This window comes from Eptesicus fuscus, chromosome 18 (genome assembly GCF_027574615.1).
Source record: "Eptesicus fuscus isolate TK198812 chromosome 18, DD_ASM_mEF_20220401, whole genome shotgun sequence".
In the NCBI taxonomy this organism is placed as follows: Eukaryota; Metazoa; Chordata; class Mammalia; order Chiroptera; family Vespertilionidae; genus Eptesicus; species Eptesicus fuscus.
In genome coordinates, this window is record NC_072490.1 from 23481535 (window position 1) to 23508921 (window position 27387).

General features: G+C 46.0%; 1 protein-coding gene across 1 annotated transcript in view; it reads left to right on the forward strand.

Annotated features, from left to right (window-relative positions):
- TBC1D5 (TBC1 domain family member 5) overlaps positions 1-26995 on the forward strand; it is a 463678-nt gene extending 436683 nt beyond the window's left edge. The window contains exons 21-24 of the mRNA XM_028129701.2: positions 7707-7806; positions 19833-19912; positions 20694-20843; positions 23833-26995. Coding sequence (XP_027985502.2) covers positions 7707-7806; positions 19833-19912; positions 20694-20843; positions 23833-24135 — 633 coding nt within the window. The 3' untranslated portion in view covers positions 24136-26995. The remainder of the gene's footprint in view (positions 1-7706; positions 7807-19832; positions 19913-20693; positions 20844-23832) is intronic.
- The last annotated feature ends 392 nt before the right edge of the window (positions 26996-27387 follow it).

Sequence of the window (27387 nt, forward strand, 5' to 3'; positions counted from 1 at the left end):
CTGCCAATACCTGACTCCAAAAAGATGTCTGAAACTCTTTCGCGTGGAAATCAATTAAGTGAATGTGGACTTGATATGTAATTGGTCAACTCTAGAGATATGCTAAAAGCCAAGTTGCAATCTGTGGAGAAAAGTTTTGCTTGGAAAAATAAGTTTCTCCCTGTATTTCACCTGGTGTCTCCGCACTACAGCTCTTCCTGGGCTGCAGGGGAGGGGTTGGGAGTCTCTGGCTGCCAGGGCCAGCAAGGCAGCAGGGTCAGAGGGGAGCCGGCCTGGCAAAACCCTGGCCCACCTGGTTCATTCATGGCTATTGTTGTGTTGACTGTTGTCATTTTTTCATTTGGCAAACTAAGGGGAAAGAGATCAGTGCCCCTGACTAAATAGTCATGCATTTCCTGTCCTAAAAAGTTTTTGCAGCACACTAGTTGAAAATTGCTGGAATGTAATACTGTGTAGAGTTTAACTTAGAATCAACTTTGGTCATTTAAAAATATTGGCACCTCTTTTTTCTCCTTGGTAAATGCCACTTACATTTTTAAAAATTTACTTCGTATTATGTTATTTGAATAATAATTTGAGTTTCTTATTACAAAAATATGATCCAGTTTCATTGTAAAAAATCCATACACATACACACCCAAAAAAAGAAAGGAAAAAGAAGAAGGAAAGATGACCTATAATCCTACTGTTCAGAGAATAACTGATAAAAACACTTTGGTGGATATCTTTTATTTTTTCTAAACAGAATCACTTAAATATATTTTTCAAAAAAATTTGATATACATACAATATTATATTAGTTATAGGTGTACACCATAGTGATAAGACATTTATATACCTTACCAAGTGATTACCCCAATAAGCCTAGTACCCATCTGACTCCTTGTATAATTATTACAGTATTATTAACTCCAGGCTGTACTTTACATCTCCATGACTATTTTTATAACTGGAAATTTGTACTTCTTAATCACGCTGATCTTTTCACCCAATCCACAACCCCTTTGCCATCTAGCAACCATCAGTTTGTCTGACAGAGTCATTCTCTACCTAGAACTTTGTGACTTGTCTTCCCTATTAGTGTATAATATGTTACTGTTAAATGTTCTCTAGGAGAACATTTTAAAAAGTTGCATAATATTCTGTTTATGAATGGTACTACACATTACAGAAGTCACCTATCAGACATGTAGGATTTGTGTGGAGTGTGTGTGTGTGTGTTCATGTTGCCATTGAATATGTGATGAATATCCTGGGAGTTATTTTTTGGCATATATCCATAGTTCCTTGGAGTAACTTTCTAGAATTGTATTAATAATCTAGAGACAACAACAACATGAATATTAATGAGTGTTTACCATGTGCCAAGCACTGTGCAAAGTACATCCTCCAACAATCATGTGAAGTAGGAATTATTGTTATCCTTATTTTATAGACAGGAAACTGAGGCTCAGAGCGCTTGCTGTCGGGTCAGGGTTACAGCCATGGTACATGCTGGTTCCAGGGCTTGTGATCATATTCCACTTGCTCTCCAGCGTGGCTTTTATACTCTTAAGTCTTCTTTGTGCTCCTTTTCCATGTATTTTTTCCCTTGGTGGTGTCTTCCTCTGCCAACACCATATGCTCTGGCTTGGTTTTCATTCACACCATGTGTGAGTATTTTGCCCTTGTGTGCACCACAGCTTCCTCAGAACATCCATGGCCTTCCCACTTTTTCTCCTCAAGACTTGCCATTTCCTTCATTTCCCACTTCTTCTTCACCATCTGTTCAAAAAAGACTGGGCACCTTTCCTGTCTCCTGGTTTCTGTATTTAGCCTGTTCCTGATGCCTGCAGTCAGGGTGGATTCTCTCGTCTGCTTTTCTTGTGATCTGAAGTACTACATGGAAGCTAAGCAGATCTATACCCGGAGCTCTTCCTGCCTCACTTTTCTCCTGAACCAAGGACCCCGGGGTTTTCATTAGTCCACAGACCAGGACACTGCTCAGCCTGTCATCTTCATGAGCACAGTGCATGGGAGGGGCAGCAGCCACGACGGTCTGCATGTCAAGCCCCATCCCCCAAAACATAATCATCTGCAGTAAAAATGTAATCGGGATGAATGAAAAAGGAAGGGAAGACTTTCTGCCAGACCTCAGCTTCTGCTCTTCTCCAAGCTCTGGCTCTGCGCAGGTCCCACACTTTTCCGACTCCTTTGTTTACTGGGTCCTTGCCTCCTAAAACATCTTTATCCATCATTTCTTCTGGGTCAAGTCCCCCTTCGTCTTTAAGACCCATTAATACTGCTGCCTCTTCCAGAACATCTGCTTTCATTTCCATCTCTATACATTGGAAGTCATCGGCCCTTCCCAGAGCTATTATGCAGGTTCCTTACTCATCTCTTATCATTATGTACAAGTCTTCGGTCTTACTCTTAAAGTCAGAGGCCAGAATTCATGTCTCATTTATTATTGTGTTTTCCACAAGGCCTAACACGAATGTATTCATTGAGTAAATTAATGAATAAGTGAATAAATAATAAACTACAAAAGCTTGTCCTATTATATACAATAGTAGAAAAACATAAAATCATTTAACAAAATTGATATATAAAATTCATATATTTTTAAATAATTTAAGAACTGAGATATAAAATATTTGAGTAGAAGTATAACAACACGTAAGCTATTTGGGTGAATGGAAACACCATTTTTTAAAAAGCAAATTCTAAATAATCATTTCTTCAGATACAGTGAAAACAAAAATCATTCAGCAAACAACAAAACAGAACACAACCAATTAGGCCTAATTTTTTGGAAGGAGAACAATTTAGTAAGTAATTTTGGGGCTAGGACTTAACATGGTAATGGCTGAATCTCTTTTAAAGGAAACTGAGATACGAGATTATTCAGTGGGATTAGTAAGCCAAGGGACTTGGGTTCTCAATTAGCTGTCTAAACCTTGCATATACTTCCAAGAATGTGTTTACAAAGGAGGAGACCATGTTTCATGTAGGAGAGAATGAGAGAATCCACCTTATAAGTTTGTGGTGAGGAGTAAATGAGTTAATGCATGCAAAGCTTAGTGTCTGCAATATTGCAATCATTATAGAAAGGTTAGATGCTAGGTTTTTTCTCTTCCAATGGAGTGGCCCTCATCCTCCCTTCTGTAGTGGCAGGCAAAGGAAACATGTGCAGAGGTAAATCTGTAAGTCCTCACTTAGCATCATTGATAGGTTCTGTGACTTTAAGTGAAACGACCTACAACAAAGCCAATTGTACTATAGGCTAATTGATATAAACAAGAGTTAATCTAGTTCCCATGGCATCTCATCAACATTATAACAAAACTAGAGGCCTGGTGCATGAAATTCATGCATGGAGGGGGGGGGGGGGGTGTCCCTCAGCCCAGCCTGCACCCTCTCCAATCTGGGACTCCTCGAGGGATGTCCGACTGCCTGTTTAGGCCCGATCCCGGTAGGATCAGGCTTAAACGGGCAGTCGGACATCCCTCTCACAATCCAGGACTGCTTGCTCCCAACTGCTCACCTGCCTGCCTTCCTGATTGCCCCTAACTGCTCTGCCTGCCAGCCTGATCCAGTGGTTGGCAAACCGTGGTTTGCGAGCCACATGTGACTCTTTGGTCCCTTGAGTGTTCTAACACCACTTCTTCAAAATAGACTTGCCCAGGCCGAAAACCACCTTCTGCACATGGGCCATGAAGTTTCAATCGCACTGTACATGTGCACCCGCATGTGGTATTTTGTGGAAGAGCCACACTCAAGGGGCCAAAGAGCTGCATGTGGCTCGCAACCACTGCCCTAGCCACTCCCCTGCCAGCCTGATTGATGCCTAACTGCTCCTCTGCCAGCCTGATTGCCCCTAACTGCCCTCCCCTGCAGGCCTGATCACCCCTAACTGCCCTCCCCTGAAGGCCTGGTCACCCCTAATTGCCCTCCTCTGCAGGCCTGGTCCCCCCCAACTGCTCTCCCCTGCAGGCCTTTGTCTCCCCCCAACTGCCCTTTCCTGCAGGTCCAGTTGCCCCCAACTTCCCTCTTCTGCCAGCCTGATTGCCCCTAACTGCCTTCCCCTGAAGGCTTGATCACCCCCAACTGCCCTCCCTTGCAGGCCTGGTCCCTCCCAACTGCCCTCCCCTGCTGACCATCTTGTGGTGGCCATCTTGTGTCCACATGGGGGCAGCCATCTGGGGGCAGCCATCCTGTGTGTTGGAGTGATGGTCAATTTGCATATTACTCTTTTATTAGATAGGAAGACATTGAGTAAAAAGATGTTATTCGAGGACCTGCTGTATAATAAAAATTTTTCTTAGTGTCTTATTTATACCTAAAAATTACACTACTGTTTTCATAAAACCTCAAGGCAAATAGCCAAGCATTTGTTTTTTATCACAGAGGGCCAGTTTACTGAAAACAAGTGACTGAAGCTGCCAGTGTTTAAAGCATGTTAGTTGGGAAGAGAGTGGAGCATGCGAAGCTAAGAGAGCAGCATGAAATCAGTTCCACAATTTTAGAAGCCTGATTCTTGGCTCTTTCTTTTATCTGTAATTATATAGTGAAGAACAAATGACAAGTCACCTTTTTGCCTCCAAGTGATCCCATTCCTATTTATAAATGCTGAGTGATAGTTGAAGGGTTTAGAAATGTTTTAGATGAGGCAAACTCTAGAAGACTAAGACACTGATTTCTAACTTCCAAATAGAAGAAGACCCTGGGCCCCTCAACCTCTTTCAACCAGAATGCTCTTCTTATCTCACACTGGGTCTTTGTATGAGCTTTCCTTTGGGAAAAAGGTTTGAATGAATGAAAGTTGCCATTTTCTACAGTACAGATTCCATTTGCAATGAGGTTGGCTTGGGATTTAGGCCAGCAGGATGCTCTTCATTGCCACCAGAGCCCTAAGCAGCATGTGCAGATGTAGAAACTGTGTTTTCATACTTCCACACGCTCACGCAGTGCGCTGTGGGCTGCCGTGCTCTCTGACTTCTGCATACACTTGTGCAGACTGTGTACTGCACAGTTCAGAGGTCACCAGCCCCATCACACTTGCATTACAATAATGTTCAGTTAGGTGTTTTGAGGAAGAGAGCCCCCTTGGAGCTGCATACTTCCCCCCAGCTGTCCACTGCCTCACACCCACAGGCCTGGTCTGTCTCCTCTAAAATGTCTCCTCTGGCTTCTTCTCTCCCAACTTTTAAAATGAAAATAAAGTGTAAAATAAATCCATTTAGGTAGGAATGTCTGCTGGGGATTCAAGTTGCCAAGGGCTTTTGTGTTTTTAAAGAATGATTGATTAATCTAAGTTAATCTAACACAGAAGGCAGTGTATGCCTAGTGCCCTTTGTCCACTCTGAGCTGTCAGCCCCCCACTCAGTGGTCACATGTGAGGAAAACTCAGGCCGCAGCCAGCCCCCTTCTTGTAACAGACTGCCCAGCTTTCACCTCAGTAGGGTTCTAGACTCATCTGGTTGGGTTTGTGTCGGTAACACATTGAAAAGGTGACTTGTTCAATAGAAGGGACAGGAAGCAGGGACCGGGATTCCCACAGCAGTTATTCTTATTTAACTACAAGATTTTCATGTACTCTACCTCATACTCTAGTAATCTGTGTGTCTTCCTTATTCCAACTACACACTTGTAAGCTCCCTGAGAGCCTGGTGTCAGACTTGTACCTTCTCCAGAGCATGCTGAAGTTAGGCCCAGGTTGGGTAGAGGATTACTTAAAGTTGCATGACTTGTAAATGGAAGGGTCAGAAATATAACTCGAATTTCCTAAGGCCATATACCCATCTAGTGATCTGTCCATGCTACCACTTTTTCAGTTACCTGTTGCTGGACAACAAACCACTCCAGAAGTCCAGTCCTCAAACAGCTGCACTACTGCTTCTCCTAGGGTGATGGGTCCAGCATTTGGATAAGGCTCGGGTGGGCTGTTCTGTTCCACAGGATGTTGACTGAGTTGACTGGGTCACTCAGTGGCTGACTTTACATGGGTTGAGCAGAAAGGTCCAGTAAGACTTCATCCCCATGTCTAGAACTCAGAGCTTCTCTTGTGGCCTCTTTCTCTCCACATTTCCTCTCCTGTTTCAGTATTCTAGCCTGAACTTCCTTACAACATGGTAGCTATCTTCTTCCAGTGAGAGCGGAAGTTAGCAGGCCTCTTATACTAGTGCCAAACTGGCCCCTTTTGACTTCTGCTGTATTCCCTGGATTAAGGCAAGTCACAAGGTCAGCCAGGCTCAAGGGGAGGGAACAAGGTGTACAATGAGAGAAGGACTGCACGGTGGCCATCTTTGGGAGCTAACCACAGCCATCATTAACCAACCTGCAGTGTTCTCTCTCCTGCAGTGTCCTGATAGAACAGGGAAACTCAGCCAAAACAAAGGGAAAAAAGAACAATACCCTGAAACACTCATCCTTTTCCACCTAAAGCCCAGCCAAAGAGTCGGGAAGGTGGCACCAACCGTCCCACAGGCCCCTGTCATCATCCGTTGGCTGAGCTTCTTCTGGTGGCATTTGTCTGTACTCGGTGGGATATGTAAAGACATGGTTAGTGCTGGTGTTATCCTACAGTGGACTCTTCTCAATAATTTGTTTTTAAAGCTACTGCTCTATTTTCTGTGTCAAGCTTTCAAATACATATTCCTAAGGGCTTATTCTCCAGGCAGCAGTTAGAAACGGTACTTTTCAGTGCTGTATATGTGTGTTGCTAAAATGGAATACACCTACAAGTAACCTTTTCAACTGTTAATTTCCATCTATAAGTCAAATTATACGCAGTCACTAAGGAAAAGCAAAGCTCAGTAGGTTTCTTTTTCCTTCTTTTTAATGACACGGGATTTTTATGTGAAAGGACAAGCATCTAAAACTGAAAAATCAATTTTCTAGCCTGTTCCAGCTCCAGCAAAATATTTTCTTTGTATTATAGCTCACTTGGTTTAAAGTATCCTACCTAATGAGGATAATTCTCTTTCTCTGAAAAAAACTCCCTTAATCTTCTAAATATCCGGGGGAAATTTTTTACGTGTATCATTTTTCTTTAAAAAAAAAAAAAAAGGCAACAGACTTTTCCTTTTGTTATAGTTAGATTGTCTTTTACCATTTAGATAATTACTCAACCCAGAGTATTTTTCCTAGAAACAATCAAATAAATAAAATGCTCTAGTGTCATATCAAGAGAGGAAATGTAAGAGCAGCTATTTATGGGCTGCAGGGACAAAACTTTTCCAAGTGCTTTGGGGAAATCTCACTTTTTAAGAGATTATCATTGTCTGGAAAGTGATGAGATGTGTCTTATATAAATGGAAATCTTCAGTTTCCCAAATGTGTGTGAGAGAAAATGTAATTTTTTTGTACCAGCTGCCTGGGGAGTATGGCTCACTGAAATCCAATTTACTCTCCCGATTTGTGGGACTCAGTAGTTATAGAAAATATTTTATGTACTTTTCTATATGGGTAAACATTTACGCATGGCACAAAGCTAGCATTCAATTAGGAAAAGTCCAGATTTTTTCAGCCTCTATTTTACCCTTTTTCCATCTTATTGGTAGTGTCAGTAGTTCGTTTGCTCGTGTTTACTTGCTATTTTCTTATGCCTTATCTAGGATTAAAAAGACATTGTACTTCTTTAAAATAGTCCAGGTCATTGGAGAACTTTGAGGATTTTATTTGATTTTTACAAATTTTCCATATCTTTACTTGCTTCATTTTAGGAAGAAGAATTAGAAGCCCAAATTTCCTTCCTTCAAGGACAGTTGAATGACCTGGATGCCATGTGCAAATACTGTGCGAAGGTGATGGACACTCATCTTGGTGAGTGAACTGCTTTGGCCCTGGGAATGGTGATGGTCATAACAACAGAGCCACTAGGCCCTTTGTTAAGCTCTTCACATGAATTATCTCATGTAAACCTCATATCAGCCTATGGCAGATATACCGTTACTGTCCCGATTATACAGATGAGGAAACTGAAGTACAGAGAGATTAATAAAATGTCCCAAGCTTATATCTCTAGGAAGTGGAGTAGAAATTCAAAATCAAACAGGCTGACTATAGTTTTCAACTCTTCACTGCTACACTGCCCTTTGTAAGTATCTGTCTACCTCAAGCCAAAATAAAATGTTGCGCTTTCAAGATCAAACCGTCAGTCTTTTTGTGCCAACCTGGCTGTAATCACTAATGTGATTGTTTGGACAATGCTTTCTTTATTTTTTAAAATACATGTTTTAACCAGCTGCCTGAAATACATGTTAGGACCACATGACCTTTTCTAACTCTGACTGTGCTTAGAGTCTAAGAAATGTCCTAGTGTACACATGAGTCATATGTATGTCACATCAGAAAGTCTTTGGCCACTACTCTGTCTCCATTTGTAGAGGTCTGTGTTTTAAATGGTCTCATGTATGTATTAACATGAGCAACTCCACGTTGCTTGCAAAAGCTTTTATAATGCATAGTGTTACTGTTTATCAGCGCACTTATGGACATTCTTTCTTTCTCCACTCTGCAGTGTCTAGCATCTGTAGTTTGGGAACAAATTGGGAAAATGAGACATGTACTCTAATGGGAGTGGCCTGTATGCTTCTCTATGAGTATGGAGAATGGCAACACCAAGTATTGTAAGGAATCATGATGCATCCCACCTTTGAGGCTCCTTCCCTCCAACCCTGGGGCCATCATTGAGGGTGGACTCTCTACCTCAGACTCCACTGGTCTCTCAGCCTATTAGGTCACGAGTCCAGTGCATGTGGCCGGAAGGCTGTCACTTGGGCGTTGTCTGAACCATCCTTGCCTCTGGCACGTACTCTTAGGGATTTGGAGAGCTGCTGCCTTAGGTGGCTGACGGCCTGTCAATATCTGATTAGGCGGCAGGATGGGCCCTATTTTAGCCTCCGCCTTATTTCTACTCTCTTGACCACTCCTTCGGAGAAAGAGTTCAAGAAGAGGAAACAGCAGGAGAGACCCGGTCACATCTGATTCCACCCCTTCAAAACTCTGTTTATTCATGTGTTTCTTTATGACCATTTGTATATAGAACTAAGTTTACATGAATATCATAGCATCATACTTTAAAATGTATCCAAAAGAAGTAATGAAGAGATAGTTTGTATATAAATGACTGATATGTATTATATGACTAATTTTAGCTAATTAATTTGTCTTAATTCTAAAGTGTGTACATATGTGTGTATGTACACATGTGTTTTTGTTGTTGCTTTGTTTTGGTTTTTTTGCTTCTCTGGCTACATAGGTGACCTTTTCACTACTTGATTTTGCTTTTGACCAAAGTAGGAGAACAAAGAAGTAACTGAGAGAAAGATTTACTAAAACTCTAGAAAATCCTGCTAGGAAATTTCCAAGCTGTTTGGTCCACGTAGCAGCTATTAAAGCAGCTTGACTTAAGCCTCAGAATTTTCCATGGGAGGGGGAAACACTTTAATTATAAAGGAAAGCCCATACCAGCTGTGAGTTTTCAACTAACCACAAAACTAGATTTGTTTTTGTGTTTCACTTTCAGCCAGAATCCTGCACACAGCCGTGACTTCTGTTCACCATATAAATGTCCTGGCCATGCTTTTAAAGGGGGTTTCAGGGATGCTACAAAGAATTCCTGGCCCCAGGACCCACAGATAAATTTCCTTTCATCTGCATGTTATAACATTCGTTTATTAGAGGGTTTTTCTGTGTTGTAGGCAATTTTGATTCTAAGCAGAAATTTTAGGAAAACATCATTAATTAAGGCAAAGCTCTTGATTTACTTGACTTATTATAGTTACTTTAAAAATGGCTTTAACACCCTAGTGTTTTTTTCCATTTAATGTTTTCTATTTTTCCTGATTATTGAAGTATTCTAAAATTGGAACAACTGAAATATCCATTAGAAAGTGACTGAGTATAGTCATTTAGATATGCAATCTCTATAAAAATTAAAAATTCTAATAAATTTTATTTATTAACATAAGGAAATGTTCATGATATATTATTAAGTGAAGAGGGCAGGTGGCAGACTAGTGTGTATTGATATGAAAATAACTGGTAACAGTGGTTGCCTAGGTGAGGGAAGATTATAGAGGGACTTTCTAAGAGACAATCTTCTATGCTCGGAAAATGCAAGGCCGTCACTGGAAATCTGTAGACAGTTTAAGTGCATGTAACTAACACCTAGCAGGGGAGGTCAGTCTTTGTACTGCGGCAAGAGGCAGCTGTCAGAGCAGCTGAGTGTATCTGAGAAGCAGAGACGGCCTCCTGGCATCAGACAGACACCGGTTATACAGGCTCTGTCCCTTCTCAGCTCGGCCAGGTTGCAACTGTGTGCTCTTATATAAAATGGAGATAAAAGTATATATCTTGCCAGTTTGCTGCCAAGATAATATATTTTTAAAGTCCAGCACATGGCCCAGAGTGGGTATCAACACAAATCTTCTCCTTGTTCCCCTTAACTCCTAACTGCCCCTTCTCAGGGAAGACCCTGAGAGACCCATCCCGCCCGTGACCAGAGAGCTGAGTGACTGTCTAGTTTATGGAAGAGCTGGGGCCAGTGGCACATTGCCCAGCACCTAACTGACTGAATACTGCTTTTCAAATGGTGCGGAAAGATGGTGGGCTTGTGGATGTGCTGATTCTGAGATTGTGTGTGTGAGCTCTGTGATGAGAACGCTTTCTCAGAACTGAATGATGGATGTGCACGCATTGACATGGTCCAGACGCGCGTGGCCACAGTGCAAGCTGTGAGCACTGCCTCAGGAACTTCTTCTAACGACAATGGTCTGCACCGCGTTCCTTCCATTTCAAGGGAGTTCTGTATCACCCTATGTTTTCATCGGACATGCAGTAATATCTTAAAATGTCAGGTATGGCTCAAGGCTGTTATTATAGCTGATAGAACAAATATAGAGAGAAGCCTCTCCGTTAAAAGTTATAAAAAGGCATTTGTTCAGATTGTCCTTCAATTACAAAGGCAATAACATTGACAGGTTGGCAGTATTTCCTTATGAATCTGGAAGCCAAAACTGAAAGAGTATTTGTTTTATCAAAATTCTAATTTTATTACCGCCACAGAATTGAACTATTTGAATTCAAAGATTTAGAGACAGGAATTAAAAATAAGTGTTTTATTAAATCTAAACTTTTCCTGACAACTTCAGAAGACTTTCTTTATGTGTTCATTTTTCTGTTGCTATAGTTACTCCCCTTCTTGTCATCCTGACAGTTGAGTTGAAAGCCATTGACAGCGTGGTATAACCCCCGTGGCTGAGCTCAGGCTATTTTTAGATTTGCCATACTTCACATGTAATTGCACGTGGGCGAGCAGCCTGCACTTTTCTGATCTGTGAGCAGCTGGGCTGAGCGGCCAGCTGTTTACAGGGAGTCTGAGCCGCTCACCCTGCTGGCCTCTCATGCCCACACCTGCCTGCTCCCAGTGGAGGTGTTTCCATCGTTTGGTATTTAGACACTGGGTTCCATCAGCTTGGCCCTTTCATTGGTTGTTCATATAAACAATGGGAGGGTTAAATGCAATGGATTCAGAGAAATTAGGTTTCCTATGCTCTTTTTGAGAGCGCTGGAATAGGACCTTGGACTAGTAAAGATGTAGGAACCCTAAAAGCTATCTCAGCTACTCTTCATTCCCCAGACGAGGAAACCAAGGCAGGGAAGGATGAGTGCCATGCAGCTAGCGGGCACCAGGGGTCCAGACCATCCAGTCCCTGGCTTCTCGTTCACTGATGCTTCTGCCGAGGCCACACTTGAATCCGTTGCTGGATTTCAGACCTCCTGCTATTTTCTTGCACATGTCATTACTGATTTTACACTTGTCATAATATTTATGCAAGAATTAGCTGTAAGAGGAGGCCAGTTTTGAAAATTAGTTTATGTGCCTCTGTAAGAACTTTATAAATCTGATTTCTAATGTTTATAAAAACCACTTTCAATGGGTGTCTTTGAAAATGTTCAATAGGGCAATTAACTAATGACTTTTGAAGAACAGAGAGAAGATGTGATCACCAGACAGCTCTCTCCCTGTCAGCCACGCTGTGATAAAAGCTCTCCACAACCATTTTAAGAACTTGAAGTCCTGTGTTTAATTGTGTGATACTGCATTTCCTCCAAAGAAGGAAATAGACACTTTGCCGAGGATCCTGTGAGAGATGCGGATTCTGACTCAATGGGTCTGATGTGGGGCCCCAAGTTCTGCCTTTCTAACAGCCCCAGGTGACCTGATGTCACCAGCCCTTGACAGAGTAGAAGCAGCAAGGAGCAAGAGGGCTTAGAATTATTTGGGCTCAATTTAATGATGTGTTCCTAACCCCACACTTCAGGCAGGTGTGCAGCTAAAATCTGTGGGCAGAGGGCGCACAGCCTCCCTGACAATGGTTGTAGCCTTCAGCCATCGGAAATTCAGTTCTTTTTTCAGCCTTTCTGAAACTGTTCTATCCTAGGTGAAGTCCCCTCCCCCCGCTCCCGGTTTTATCATCGGAAGACTTGGAACTATTGGTCAGCATCTTCCTTGTGCCCACCCTGTGCCTATTTAGGAAAACTTAGCAAACCAAGCACCGTCGCCTCCCTTTCCAGACTAAGACACCACAACTCTGACCACATGACCTCAGTGCAGACTGTCCACCTTTCATCACTGTATTTTCACTTTCTGGCTCTCATTTCCCCACAGGCTTTTCCCCAGGAAGAACCCAGGTTTTCCATCTTTCTAACCTGTCTGACCACATGGTCTGTTTTCACCGCTCCATACTAGGCTGCCTCCCCATCTCTTCCAGTCCCTGTCCTCTCCAGCTAATGACTCAGTAAACAAAAGACGCGTCCACCCCATCTTTGTGGAAACAGGCTTGCTGTCAATTGCGTGAAAGCTCCAGGACTTTTGTGGCCACCCCAAGCATCTCAGGCTGAGCTTCACATCTTGTGAGGAGGCGGAGGAGAAGCCAGGATAAGAAGGCTGATGTTCATTGCCAAGGGCCATTTCTAAATCCCAGCTGAGGAGTGGCACTTAACTTTCACTAGATCCTTATATCAGCGAAAGCCGTATGGCCTGAAATTCACAGAAATATATCCATCTTAAACCCAACTCAAAGGGTCTCACTTGACTAAATGATGTAACTTTACAACTTATCCAAACTGCTGTCCTATCTCATTGCTCCAAAGTAAAGGGAATGATGGCAAAACCCCAGGATTTTCCTATTTATAAGACTCCCACTATGTTTCTTCTTTGATTTTATAAGTACATATTCTGGCAAAGGCATCTAACTGTTATTGGAGCTTAGAGCTTTTTAAGTTTATAAAATATACTTAAAGTCTCTTCTTCTGGTTGACCCTATGGTGCCAGCCATGTCCTAAATGTGATACATTTTTTTTCCTGTGAGGAGTGATTCTTCTGTCCCTCTGGCTGGCAGGATGGTAAGCCCTGCGAGAATAATACACCTTGAAGATCACAAGCTCTGTGCTAAGCACACTCAGTTTACTTAAGACAGTGGTGGGCAAACTGTGGCTCGCGAGCCACATGCGGCTCTTTGGCCCCTTGAGTGTGGCTCTTCCACAAAATACCACGGCCTGGGAGAGTCTATTTTAAAGAAGTGGCGTTAGAAGAAGTTGAAGTTTAAAAAATTTGACTCTCAAATTTCAATCGTTGTACTGTTGATATTTGGCTCTGTTGACTAATGAGTTTGCCGACCACTGACTTAAGAGAACTGTTTGTAGCCTGAAGACCATTCTTAAGTGTAGTGCACACATCTGCCTAGTCTCCCCTGGATTCTCCCAAGTGATCTTCTTTCCCAGCGCCGAGCTTTCCCAGTGCTGAGTTTAGGATTTTCAGCCATTCTGGCAGCTGGATACAAAATAGGACCCTTGATTAGATGTTCTGTGTAATCTGCTTTTTGCTTTTTAAGAAAAAAACTGAGCATGAAGTGCCTGACTCAGTACTCGGCTCTTAATAGACCACTAATGAATGCCGTTTCCCTTCACCTCCCCCTCCCACTTCTCAATTTAGGATCTGGTTGGTGATGTTAGTGTCACTTAATACTTTATCTGAGAAGTATCTCACCTACATCTGTTTCTCAGGAGATAAAAATCAGCCCTGATGCTGCTGGGAAAGCCTCCATTGGCCATTCAGCCAGTACTTACTAAGTATCTGTTCTCTGATATAAAAATAGGTTCTGGGAGGGAGAGGGGGGGGGTGAAGAGGAAGAGTGGTGATCTACAATTGAGCTCAGTGTTAGGAAAGGTGAGTAAAACTTCAAAGTAGGGAGAGAGAGAGCGAAAGAGAATATACCTCATCAGAAATACTGAAAGTGACACATATCTTCACAGGAAGCAAACCAAGGTCCTCCCAGAGCACTAGTCAGTGATCTCAGAAACACTGGTGGGGACAGGGGCGTGGAGCGGGGGACTCTAAAGTAATAGAGATATAGTGAGCAGAGCACCCCATTGGGATCCAGATGACCTTGGGTCCAGGATTTGCCATGTAGAACTGTGCAGTTTCAGGAAACTTTAGTCTTTGAGCCTCATCTGTGAATTATAGTTCCAAGAGTAAAAGATGAGAGTCCAGCAATAGATGCTTTCAGAGGGAAGACTGTTCACAGGAAGCTGATGCTTGGATACAGTTTTCAAAGTGGACTTTGAAAACAAGGAGGGGGGTGTGGTGTTAGGAGAAGAGGAAGGCCTTCTAGAAGGGGAAGGCATTTGCAGGGACACACAGAAGTACACACCTTGTGTTAAAAGGTGAGCTTGATGCCTACAGTCTTCTCCTAAGCCTGCCTTCTCCCAAACTCTGGACAAGTATGGACACACTCTGTGAACAGAAATCCCAGTGGCCCAGCCAAAGTCGGTAGTGACAAATGACAGGTCTGCCCCCCACTCCTTGTCTAATGGCCTCTGCAGCCACTACCACCCTGGGCATGCATGTGGCCCTCGGTCAGCCACATGTGAGCCCTCTGTTTGTAACAGCCTGCAAATTTCTTGTTTAGTCTGGGACAGTCCTTATGTGAGGTTGTCAGAGGTCAGAGGTCAGGATAACTAATCTCTACCAGAGATGAGAGAGCGTCAGAGAGCAGAGTCCACTTTCTGGGTATTTGAGATATTGGAGAAGGAAAAGGAAAACACATACTAAGCAGTAATAGTAATAGTGAGGCAGGATGTTAGAAGGGGGCCACTTTGATTATCTTGTCTGATCCTCCGAAACAGCCCTCTGATACAGGCACTCCACATCCTACTGCACACACATCGCAGCACAAAAGCGCCCGAGCTGATGGATGCAGTGCCCGTACCCCAGCAGGTCAGCCCCACCACCAAATAAAGGGCACTAACATCCCAAGGCAATCACATCAGTGTCAAGACCCCATCCTGTGCCTCTTCAGACCTCGGGCCCTCCATCATTGCCGTCAGGCCATTGTGGAAGGAGGGCCCGGATTCTGGTGACCGGGAATGGAATCCGAGCTTCACCACTTCCAGTGGTGAGACCTCAGGTGACAGACCTGGCGTGTCTGAGCCAGGCTGCCTTTTCCACTCCGGGATGGTGGCACTAATCCGGAGTGGTTGTTGGGAAACTCAGATGACATAATGTGTTCGTGTGGAAATGAAAGCTACTGCAGTGGGGCAGGTGCTATGCTCCTGTCTGTGCTCTTCCCAGCCGTCCTATGAGGGAGGTTCTGTTATTACCCATCAGGCACCACAAGGTTAAATAACTTGCCCAATTCCACCTCCACTATAATAGATGATAGTTCTGTTTTTGTTACCATTCCACTACCCCTCATAATGAATGCAGGCTTATGTTAACCTTCTGTGCCAGCCATTCCAATAACAAACGGAAACACTTTTCTTCTGGCATTGAAGAACATAGGATTTAAGAAAGGGAAAAAGTAGCCTGTGTGCCATTCCCACTACCCTCGGAGGCAGAGATCTAGTCTTGTGATGTCGACATTTCATCAAGATTAGTGGAATCGCCGTAGACTTTTGTGTAATTCCCACAGAAGTGGTTAGTCAAGTGAGGTTTTCCCTTCAGTTCCAATGTGCCAACATTTATAATATATAGCACTTAACTAGAATGAGATTATAAAGAAGGTAATCTTCCTGCTACACAGAGGTAAAATGAAAAGCCTTTACATCACGATTTATTCTGCTTTTTCCTATAAAGAAAAATGTGCATTACATTGGAAATTTAAACATTTCAGATTTCTGCCTGTAATATTTTAAAGCATGAAAAGACATCATTATGTTCTATTTTTACATGCAGCTGCAACTTACTTAAAGCAGATTTGTTGCTGAGAGGTTCTATATGGATGGAATGTTCATAAATGCTACCTTAAATCACTATGTAGTGGTACTGGTTAGGCAAAGGATTTACATGGACAGTACTTAGTAAAATGGAAATTCTTGCAATCAAAACGTTTAGCAGCCTCTGAAGATGCCCTTTTGTTTTCATTTGGATTTCTATACCCCGGATTTCTTGAAGTGAGACTAGTCAGCTTAGTTGGTTATAGCAGAGGTTTTCTCCCTTAAAATTAAGTGAACATTTTACATGTAGGTGGTTTTTCAGGGAGACAGTCCTGGTTTTCATGGGATCCTAAAAGGTGATCTTTGACCCCATCCAAAAAATAAGGCCTGAGATTGCTGGGTGAGGGTACATGCTGATGACACCAGGCTCTGGGCTCTTCTCCTGCCCCAGGCGTGCCCTCGGCCAGCCACATTGTGCGCGGCAGAGCCAGCCTGGACCTGAGTCACATTCTGTCTGCAAGAGGGGACTGGTGGGGCCGCCTCGGACCCCTTGCATCAGAGGAAGTGGGTGATGTTCATCTGTGTAACGTGCGATTTGGCTACTGTCTGTGTCCAGTAGTGTTCCCACCAAATTTGGGTCTACCTGGAACCTATAAGTGGGACCCTGTTTGAAAGTAGAATCTTTTAGAGGTATTCCCATTGAGATGAGGTCATACTGGGTAGACCCTAAGCCAATGACGGGTGTCCTTATGAAAAGAGGGAAATTTGGGCACAGACACAGGGAAGATGCATGTGGATGAAGGTAAAGCCAAGAGCAGCAAGGGTTGTGGAACCTCCCAAAGCTGACGGGCCCGTGAAGAATGCTTCCCTACCAACACCTTGACTTTGGACTTACAGCCTCCACAAATAAACCTGTGAATAGATTTTTGTTGTTTTAAACCATTCAGTTTGTAGTATCTTGAAACTAACATAGATGCTAATAACAGAATTTTTTTTAAAAAGTAAAATAAACAAAATTAGTAGGTTATTGCTTTCTAAAATAAAAGAAGCCAGAGGTAGGCAGTCTGAGCAGGTGTAACAGCTCCAGGATTTACCCAGTGCCCCAGGCTCCTGTGGCTCTCCACCCGCAATCCTGACGCTGCGGTCCTCCTCTGCATGTTTGCAAGGTGGCCCGTGGAGCCCCTGCCAGCACTTCAGCAGCAGAAGCGAGGAGTGCACAGGCCCCAAAGGTGCAAACCGAGTCAGGCCCCCATGAGAACTGGTCCAGTAGCTCCGGCGAGGGTCTTATCTCACACCTCATTGGCCAGAGCTATGTCACATGACCGACCTTGACTGAAAGGACAAGTGTGCGCAGCACTGCCCTGAATGAAATCTGGGACATGTTGGTGACAAAGGGGTGGAGGTGGAGTCAGGGTGCCCACCAGGAGCTCTGCCACCTCTTTAGACCCAAAAGACAGGGCAGCCGTGAGGATCTGGGCGTGTTGGCTGCTCATGCTCTCATCCAGAGAGAGCACACGGGGAGTGGCCTTCAGAACATGGAGCTTTATTCCTGCTTAGGCCTGTAGTGAAAGACAGCCCCGTTCCACTTCCCAGCACACTCAGACCTTCTGCCTTCCCCGCCTTTCAGCCTCCTCCTTCGAGCATCACCACACCTCTCTTGGCAGGCTCGCAGCTAAACAGGGCATCCAAGAGAGGATGGCTGGGGCAGCTTGGCTCAAGGAACTTTTAGGCAACATGGCCAGTATGGTGTTGTAAGATCTCAGGTAGACACTGAGACTTCTGTAATGGGGTAGTAAATCTATACACCTCAACGCAGGTGTGTGCAAATCTTGTTCTGAAGTTCCCTTCCAAGGCTTAAACTTGCCAATTAAAGGCAACTCCCTTTCTTACAGGTTAACTCTGCTCAGTTTCTCCACTCCGTCTCTTCTCCTTGCCAGATGGTGTCAATGTCAAGTTTCGGGGACGGCTCGCATGTGTTTGATGTTTGAGGAAGGCCTCTGAGTGCTCCGGGTCCTGCTGGCCTCTAGGAGAGCTCAGCTCCCATATATTCCTGGGCCTTTGTCCCCACTGGAGCTGCTGACTGCCCTATTGGCCTGTAGCCCATGACCCTCAATGCCTGTGGTCCTTGCTGCTGACCAGGAGCCCCACCACTGCTTTGGGGGGCGGGCACCAGGCAATTTGGCCAAATGCTTTGGCTTCCACAGCAGACCATCCAAGTGGCAGGCAGAGACATCACACTTGCTTTGTTTTTACTTTTGTTTGTCAGATTTGCTCTTTTCCTGCTCCCCGCTCCCAGTTTGCTGGGTCTAGCCTCCAGAGGCCTCCCCTCCATTAGTTCCTTGGACCCAGGAAGCCCCCGCGCTTCCTGCAGATGTGCTAGTCTGCCTGCATCCGTTGGTTGAGCTTCCTCTCAGGCTGGGAGCTGGGAAATCTGTCCCACCTTCAGCTCAGTGGGGCAGAGCCCACTCTACCCTTGGCCTCCGAGCTCTGCCTTAAACACCAGAGCAGCCATAAAAACAAAAGTAACCTTTGCAGTCCTCTCAAAGCCCACAGAACTGTTTCTTGTTAATTTTCTGCAGTTGGTTGTCATTAATGTCTTGTTGAGTGCATTTTGTGTGTTTTTTTATTGAGAGAGAACAAATTGTTACAGGCTTTTAAGGAAACCAAAAACATTTGCTCTCTAATTATATCTATTATTCCATTCCCATTCATCATGCTTTCTTGTTTTGGAGCAGGCCTTTCATGAGAAAGTACAGTCACGTTTTCTGAATAAAGAAAAGCTTCTGATTTTCTGCTACAGTGTGTGAGAGGGCTTGTCAGCATGGTTCAGACTTATTCTTATTGAAGATTCTAATAAATTGTCAGCCTGGACTTCTGTTGATATCAGTCCTTGCCTTGGCCCTTCCTGGAAATGCTTTGGGGAAATAGTTAGAATAGCAGTGTTTTGAAATGCAAGTCCCAGGAGTTTTCCTGCATGTTTGTTCATTCATCCAGTCAGTCAGTCAATACTCATTGTGTACTTGAACACACCAGGCATTATTCTAAAGGCCGGGGGTTTATGTTCTATTGGGGGAGACAGACAACAAATAAACCAGCAATCAGATGGCGACAAGTGCTTACTATCAGTATAGTGAAAGAGGTGATTCTGTAGAGAGCAGAGGGGGGCCTGGGCTGCTTCAGTTGGATGGGCAGGAAGACTGCTCCAAGGAGGCAATGCTGGAGCAGAGAACTGAGCCAGGAGGAGAGGCCAGTCTGCATGGATTTGGGGACAGGGCCTCCAGGCCAGGGAGCAGTGTGCTGGCTCTGCCTCTCCCACTGGCGGGCAGAGAGCAAGCCAGGAGTGATACACAGCTCGCTTCACTGTCAGGGGCACTCACGGAACTAAGGAGGCCAGAGCAGAGGATGGGACAACTTCAGAGGGAGTGGCTAAGAATGTGGCATGTAAGGTCTTATGAACAGGGCATGTTTTAAGGCCACAAACACTAAGAGAGCAGTTTGGCAGAACATCCTTGGTGGGAATCGTTGCTGCGAAATTTGGCAAAACAAGCTTGTCCGAAGTTAGAGTATGGCAGCAGATAAGTTACACTCAGAGCATTAGTTATAAAATGTCATTCTTCTATTTTCAGTAAATATTCAAGATGTGATATTACAAGAAAATTTGGAAAAAGAAGATCAAATTCTGGTTTCCCTGGCAGGATTAAAACAGGTATGTCCACAGATCTGACTTTGTGTCCCACAGGCGTCCGTTTTAATTTCTGTTGGGGAGGGCACCCTCGGGCATGGAGTGCCATGACATTAGAGCCGTGTCACCCCAGCCCCTCACTTCCTCCCAGACAGAGCCCCTCCTGGATCTCCACCTCCTGTGCCTCTCACTCCTCCTGGTGATCCTGTCAGATTAGCCTGAAGCCCAAACTGACTTTCCATTTCCCATCCCAGCCCCTTCCTCACCAGAGCTGTGCGTGTGGTCCAGCATCACATTCAGTCACATCCATAAATACCAATGCCCTTGGAGCACAAGTCTTACTCACTCCCTGCAACAGGCCTCAGACCTCTAAGGGCTACAGTTCAGTGACCCTTAGGACCCGTACAGGGCTACAGGGAATGTAAATGTCAACGAAATCTGTGCTGCTCTCAAATGTCAGCTGGAGTGGAGCCCGTGAGGGGCCGAGGGCTGTTCAGTGGGGCTCGGTGTGCAGGCAACTGGTGCTTCCCGCCTTGAGTTAACCGCCAAGGAGGTGACACCCAGGCCTGACCCTGTGAGGACCTGGCCACTGAGACACTTCCATTTTCCTTGGTCATTAATAAGTCGATGGCTGTGATAGAATTGGATTTTTCTCTGCTACTTCTTTCTGATGGAAATACATTCATATCCATACTATAAAAAATTGTCAGTGACAAGTCTGGTTTCAATGTATCAGAGATTTAGCGAGCATTTAAAAACAAACTAATTTATCTTTCTCATTTATTTTCTTCTTCTCTGAAAATAGATCAAAGACATTCTCAAAGGTTCCCTGCGTTTCAACCAGAGCCAGCTGGAAGCCGAGGAGAATGAGCAGATCACCATCTCAGACGACCACTACAGCGGTCAGGGCCAAGGCCAGGGCCAGAGTGGCCAGCTGCCCGGGGCCACCAAGCAGGTACAGAGCTCTGACAAATGGTGTCACATCGAGGGGGCACAGTCACCTAAGTTCTTCAAAGCTATGAATTATAAAATCCCTACTGAAGTCCCATGTGCGAAGTTCACCTGGGCAATACCACAGATGGCCTGGGCCCAGGTTGCTGTATACAACCTTGCAGGCTGTACACTCTGGTGCCCTCGGGCGGTGCCAGTCACAGTGACAGCAGTTAGGCTCGTGCCTCCCGGAGCTGTGCAGTGCACCCCACACACCTTTACGCAGCAGCCTTGGCCGGGCGCCTGCCGATCCCATGGTGTGGGGCTGGAACGCCAGGTCTCTGCCTCCGTCATTGGCCAGGTGATGCCTCAAGACGTGCTGCCCATGCCTTCCTAAAGCTGTCCTGGTGTTTCACTCGGCAGAACCCTTTTTGCCGTCATGGGGAAGGACTTTGCATTAACGTCCACCCTCTGAGGCAGAGAGGTCGGCAAACTTTTTCTGTAAAGGGCCAGATAGTAAGTATTTTAGGATTTGCAGGCCACATAGGGTCTCTGTCATATGTTTGGTTTTGTATTTGGTGTGTTTGTTTGTTTGTTTCTACAACCCTTTAAAAAATGTATAAGCCATTCACAGCTTGAGCTGTGCAAAAACAGGTTGCAGGTGGGATTTGGCCTGTAGGCTGTAACGTGCTCTCAGGTGTCTACATTGTGTATGAGTTATTCTAACATAAAGTCACAGAATTTTCCAGTTAGAAGAGATCGAAGAGATTCCTCATGCACTTAGTACTGCCTGCTTGTTTTTCCAGTGAGAAAATGAGGCTTAAGAGGCCCATGGCTCACCAGACATTATGTTTGCAGAACTTGTCCCAGTGCAATAAGCTTCCTACTCCGCCATGCTGCCTCACTGTCATCATCCGACAGGACTGAAATCCCTAATAATACTCTTTTCAAATGGCTTACAAAGTTTCAGCTTAAAAAATGAACATTAGCAAAATCTCATCTAAGTTACTTTCTCAAAAACTAGCATCCAGATGCTTGTAAATTATTTATTTTTTATGATTTTAAAAAAGCAAAATGATACATTAGAACAGGAGTTTTTTAGTTTTAAGAGTACTCTTCAAGAAGAGAGAACCCTGTGTGGTTAATTTCACCAGCTCTACGGGAAGTTTTCATGGAGCATTTTGAGTTTGCATTGTAGCCACATGAATACATTAAAATTGCAAGTTTAACTTGATTAGTTCCTCCTAATTCTCTTTCCCTGCACAGATGTTTAGTTTTTCAATAATAATTTATTTATTCAAATTTTGTTGAGCCCCAACCAATTTTAATTGGCCATTTTATTGAAAAACTTAGTGTGGTTCTTTTAGTTGAATGTGTAAAAATACTACAGAAAAAGACCTTTCAAACACAGTCATGAATTTGCTACATTGAAAACTTCATTATACTTTGCAGTTGTCATTCCTGGTTTTCATATTTGTAAGAACCTACCTGTTACCAGCACAAGTTTTCTGTTTACAGTGCAGGACAATGGTCATACGAACAAAGTGTCCCCACGTGGGAGCCTGGAGGTCAAGGTTCAGGTCCATGTGCACACGTGTGGGAGGACAAGCCCCACTCAGACATCCCTCCTAGCGACACAGCCCTGAGCAGGGGCACCTTGCAGAGGGACAGTAATGGGATGAAAGGACAGTCTTTCTCTACCGACTGCCCTAGTGCCATATGTGGTCACATTACATCTACCAGAGTGCCGGGTGCTGTGCTCTCTTCCATTTTGAAAGAATTAATATGTTGATGGAATAAAAACAGCTTCAAGAACCTCAAGGCCTGTTCTTCCAACACTGTAATTTTAAGGGCAAATCCTGTTTCTGTCCTCCAATTCAGTATCTTATAGGTAGACAAATGTCAGGGGAGCCACCAGAACCATTATTTAGCCACTCACCCTGCACCCACCCATGTCACCAAGGAGAACAGGAGATTCAGAGAGGGGCATGTCAGTTAGCCCAGATTCCCCTTAGAAGCGTTGCTGGCTACCTGTCCGGGCTCTGCCCACAGCTCACAGGTGGCCTTGGCCATGCCAGTCTTGAGGCCAGAGGACCCAGAGGAGCCCTTCTAGCCAAGGGGCTCTACATCTATTAGACTTCAGCCCCCTGTGCCAGTCCCTCCACACTGTGGGGCATGGGCAGGCCGGTGGGAGAGCAGGTGTGGGCACCACATAAGCTCCCATCAGCACCGGGGTAGGTGCGCTTTCTGCCAGGTTGGCTTTGGAACATGTTTGATTAGACTACGGCTCTCCTTCCTTCTCTGGTCTTAGCTCAAAACATTTACTGATGTTCATGAATGTCTTCTTTAGCTAAAAAACTAAACGCTAGTCATAATTGCTTAGAAAGAAAGGAAAACAATTGCAAAGCAATCCCATCTCTATGCTTTTGGGGGTTTGCTTTGCAATTCCACGCCCGTTTTTCATGTTTGTAGAACCTACCAGTTACCACACTGTCCCAGGGCCCCCCGGTGCATTCCCAGGAGGCGCTGGCTGAGACCAAGTGCCCTGGGCCCTCCTAGGGCTGTCCTCAAGCAGGTAGTCGTCCCTCCGGACCTGGGCTTAGTTAGGGAGCCAGTCCTGTGTGATTCACATCCCGGCACGCCATCTCCCAGCTCTGTGACCACACCCTGGGAACAAGATGCCGTCCTTGTCCCCACTCACAGGTGAGGGGTTAAAGCTGAGGAGGATGAGTGACTTGCATGGCAGGTGCCACGAGAAGCTGATAGGGATCTGCCTGTAGCCTGCTGGCTGCTTCCCGAACTGCCCCTCCCAACAGCCTCTGAATCAGCAGGTCCACTCTGTTCCCCCGGGAACCAGCATTCAGCGTCAGAGGGAGAGCACCGGGTTTCCAAGGAATAGCACAGGGCGAGGGGGGCAGTTTCCTGAGGAGCGCACCCCAGCTCCTGGGCCCCACTCAGCTCTCTCGTCCGCTGGTGTCTGCTCTCACCCCTGTGCTCCTGACTGTGCTCCACAGGCCTCTTCGGAAGTGCCCGGGCACGCGGATGAAGGCAGCTCGGAGGACTTCATCCTGGTTTCCAAAGAGGACGGGGGAGGCAGTGCCAGGGCGCCCCTCTCCAGCCAGGCCCAGCCGCTCCGCACCCTCAGAAGCACATCTGGGAAGGGCGAGAGCCTGGCCCGCTTCCCGCTGGTGTTCTCCGACCCTCTGATGGGCCCGGCCTCGGCCTCCTCCAGCAACCCCAGCTCCAGCCCCGACGACGACAGCAGCAGCAACAGCAAGGACTCCGGCTTCACCATTGTGAGCCCCCTGGACATCTGACACAGAGCCCCGCCGTCCCCCTCAGCAGCCTCAAGGCCCAGCTGAGGCCCCCCCAGTGGAGACCCCTCTGAAACCAGCGCTTCTTTCCCAGCATGCAATGTGGCATCGAAGCCACCATTCAGAACCTTCAGAGAAAAGCAAATGATGCCACAGAGCATACAGACTGATGGTCACCAAGACGCAGACAGGGCTTTAGGCTCTTCCCTAACCCCTGCCATCCCCCTCCCTGAGGTAGAGCTGGGTTAAGGGTCCAGTTCCACACTGTTCTGTGCTCCCCAGCTATGGTGTGGCAACTCCACCTGTTATAACTGGAAGGAAGAAGAGTTGGTTTCCAGTCTCCCCTCCCTCAGAGCATCCGGGAGAGAAAGAGGTTGATAGCAAGGACACACTCTCTCTGGAAAGCTGTCTCGGCCGAGTTCCTTTCTCCTTTGGGCAGTCATACAACAAAGCCCGATGCAACAGAAAGGACCGGGGTTCCTGGGCTGGAAGAAAACATTACTCACCTCTCAGTAGTTCTGGTGATCTTTAGAAACTGGGTCTGAACTTAGGGCTCAGTTAGGTGCGGTGAGTTTAGGTTTTTTCATTGTTAAAGGATGCATTTCCAGGCCTTAGTCCAGATCCCTCTGGCCATCCCTGCCCCTCCCCAAACAATCATGCTTCACCCATGAAAACAAGGTCGCTGAGCCCCCTGGACATCTGACACAGAGCCCCGCCATCCCCCTCAGCAGCCTCGGAAGACGCTGAGCAGCCTGCCGGGGGGACTGGCTCTTCGGGCGTCTCCTCTGAGGTGGCGAGGCCTCTGGCAGTGGGTGCTTTCCTGGCAACAGGTGACGAGCTGCGTATGAACGAACAGACACCCTCTCCATCCCGCCACTGCGACCATGGTTCCTCTACACCAGTGTGATGGCAGGCCCTCCCACTCCTGCTCCAGAACATGGTGGTGACTCGGGAGTCAGAGGGGCTCCTGATTGGCTCTGCAGTTAGTTCTTAAACTCTAGCAGGGCCATCTCCTAACACATCAGCCTGCAGGGTGAGTGGTACTCCAGGTCTGAGAGGCGCTGGTGAACGCGGCCCGGCCCTGCGTGGTCCGCTCAACCCCTGTGCGGGGGACTCGCTGAGCAGGTTGCTGCCAGTGTGTCCCCTTGACACTTCCTGAGCTCGGAGGTCCCTCGGGGAGGGCCTGGCAGCTGTGCAGGGCCTGGCTAGGGAAGGTTCTAGAGTGCAGCGCTGTCCTCGCTGGGCCCATGGAGCTGGCTGTCTCCTAGCGGCAGAGCAGGGTCGTCTGCTTACTCTCAGCCTTTCTTCTGCCTGAGAGCAGAGTGTCACTGGCCCCACAGTGGCCACCAGACACCACCCCTCCGAGGGGCTCTGGGCTGGTTCCTGCGTCAGGGTCCCTGAGACCTCAGCCCTGCCCGCATGCAGGCGGGTCCTCCATTCTGGGCTTCCATGTCGGTGCCACCCGAGAGCCATTGGGGACCCTCAGAGGCATTGCTCCTGTGGCCCCAGCAAACTGCTCACACCTCAGAGGAAGGAAACCCTTGGGGAGGGGAGGTGCAGACAACAGCCACCCTCTAACTCCCATAGGGTTATGGGGTCTGAGACTCGAATTACTCTTATCTTTTTTAAGTGACTTGTTTTTATTCTTCATAATTGAGCATTGTTTGCATTTTTATTAGTTGCAGTGCTGTTAAAGAATTTATGTTCCTTTTTATTCTTTTATCAGGTACTTACGTGTAATGGCACAATTTTAAAATCCCGAATATATTTTTTTTTCTTTAACAAATGTGATAATCATTGGAACCCTCTTGTGTTTTGATTATCAGCAGTTAAATTTTATATACGTAAAGCTTAGATTAATTCTCATTGTCATCTACCTTTTTTATACATGCCCCTCCCTGTGTTCATGCATTCCTCTCTGATCAGTGTGGAAATCTGAGTGAGATTATATGTGTACCTTACCTGTGGAGTTTCAGCTTAGAGAAAGGAAGTCCTGATGACCTTGCCTCACCTTGTGTGGCTGCCAAGGGGTCATACAGCACTCTGAACTCTTAGTTATACTGGATTCTCCCAGAGACGGCCTCCTGCGAGTATCCTCCGCTAAGGGCAGTGGTGAGAACGAAGGTGACTGACAGTAAACCCAGCCTCCCCTGCATACCACTGAGTAGGATCTCATACATCATTGCGGGCAGTGGGGAGGGGGGGGGGGGGGGAATTGTTCGCCATTAACAAGAACTAGATGGCAAACAGTTATAAAATTCTGTGGCAGTTCTGTTGTCTCCTAATGATAACCTGCCAGAATTGACCCAAATTTATTCTTTTTGTTTCTATTGTATTGTTTCTTTAAAAAGCCACCCCAGGGATCATTACAGAACAAGAGTGGATGGAGGACTTATTCCCCCACGCGGAGTGGCTGTCCTGTGGAGCCCACCACGCAGCCGCGCCATCCTCCTCCCGCTGATGTGCATCTGCCCTGGCCCCGCACAGGGCCCAGGGTCCGTGGGGCGGGAGAGGCGGCCGGGATGAACTGGGGCTGCAGCTGGCAAGCCAGGCTTCCTTCTCTCAGGCCAAAACCCTTCCTCAGTATTCCTTTCAGAAGCTCTCTTTTTATAGTGTTAGAGTGAAATATAAGGTTCCTATAAACAGGCTTGAACCACTTTGATGTAAAAGTTGTCATAATAATTTTCTCACAATGGCACAATTCGTTTGATTTATGGGTACTCAGCCGTGCCATTTATATCTATTGCTTTTTTCTCATTCATCTTTATGCTATAACTCATACTGACTTAAGAAATGACTTATCCTGTTGGCAGAGTGATCCCATTCACTACGGTTATAATAAAAGGCTAATGTGGAATGAGAACGCAGCTTGACTTGTTCCAGGCGGGGGTTGGGGGCACAGGGTGCTGGCCTGGCCTCACCCAGTGGTGCTGTGGGTGCCAAGCAGGGGATGGGGGCGTGGCGCCCACCCCAACTCACAGGGCCAGGGGTACCCAGGCCTGACTCCGGGCTCGCTCCCAGCGCTACCATCCCTTTCTCTCCAAGTGAGGCAAGTTGCTTAACCTCTGGGGCCCCAGCCTCTTGATCTGCAAACGCTAATCCTAAATCGCCTACTTCATAGGGTGCGCTGAGGATTAAATAGGGCAACTCGCTTAAAGCACGCAGAGCAGAGACACGTGGCGAAGGGCAGGACAGTGTCACAGGTGATGCTCACTCCCAGAGAGCCCCGGAGGCCGTGCAGCCCCACCTCCCACT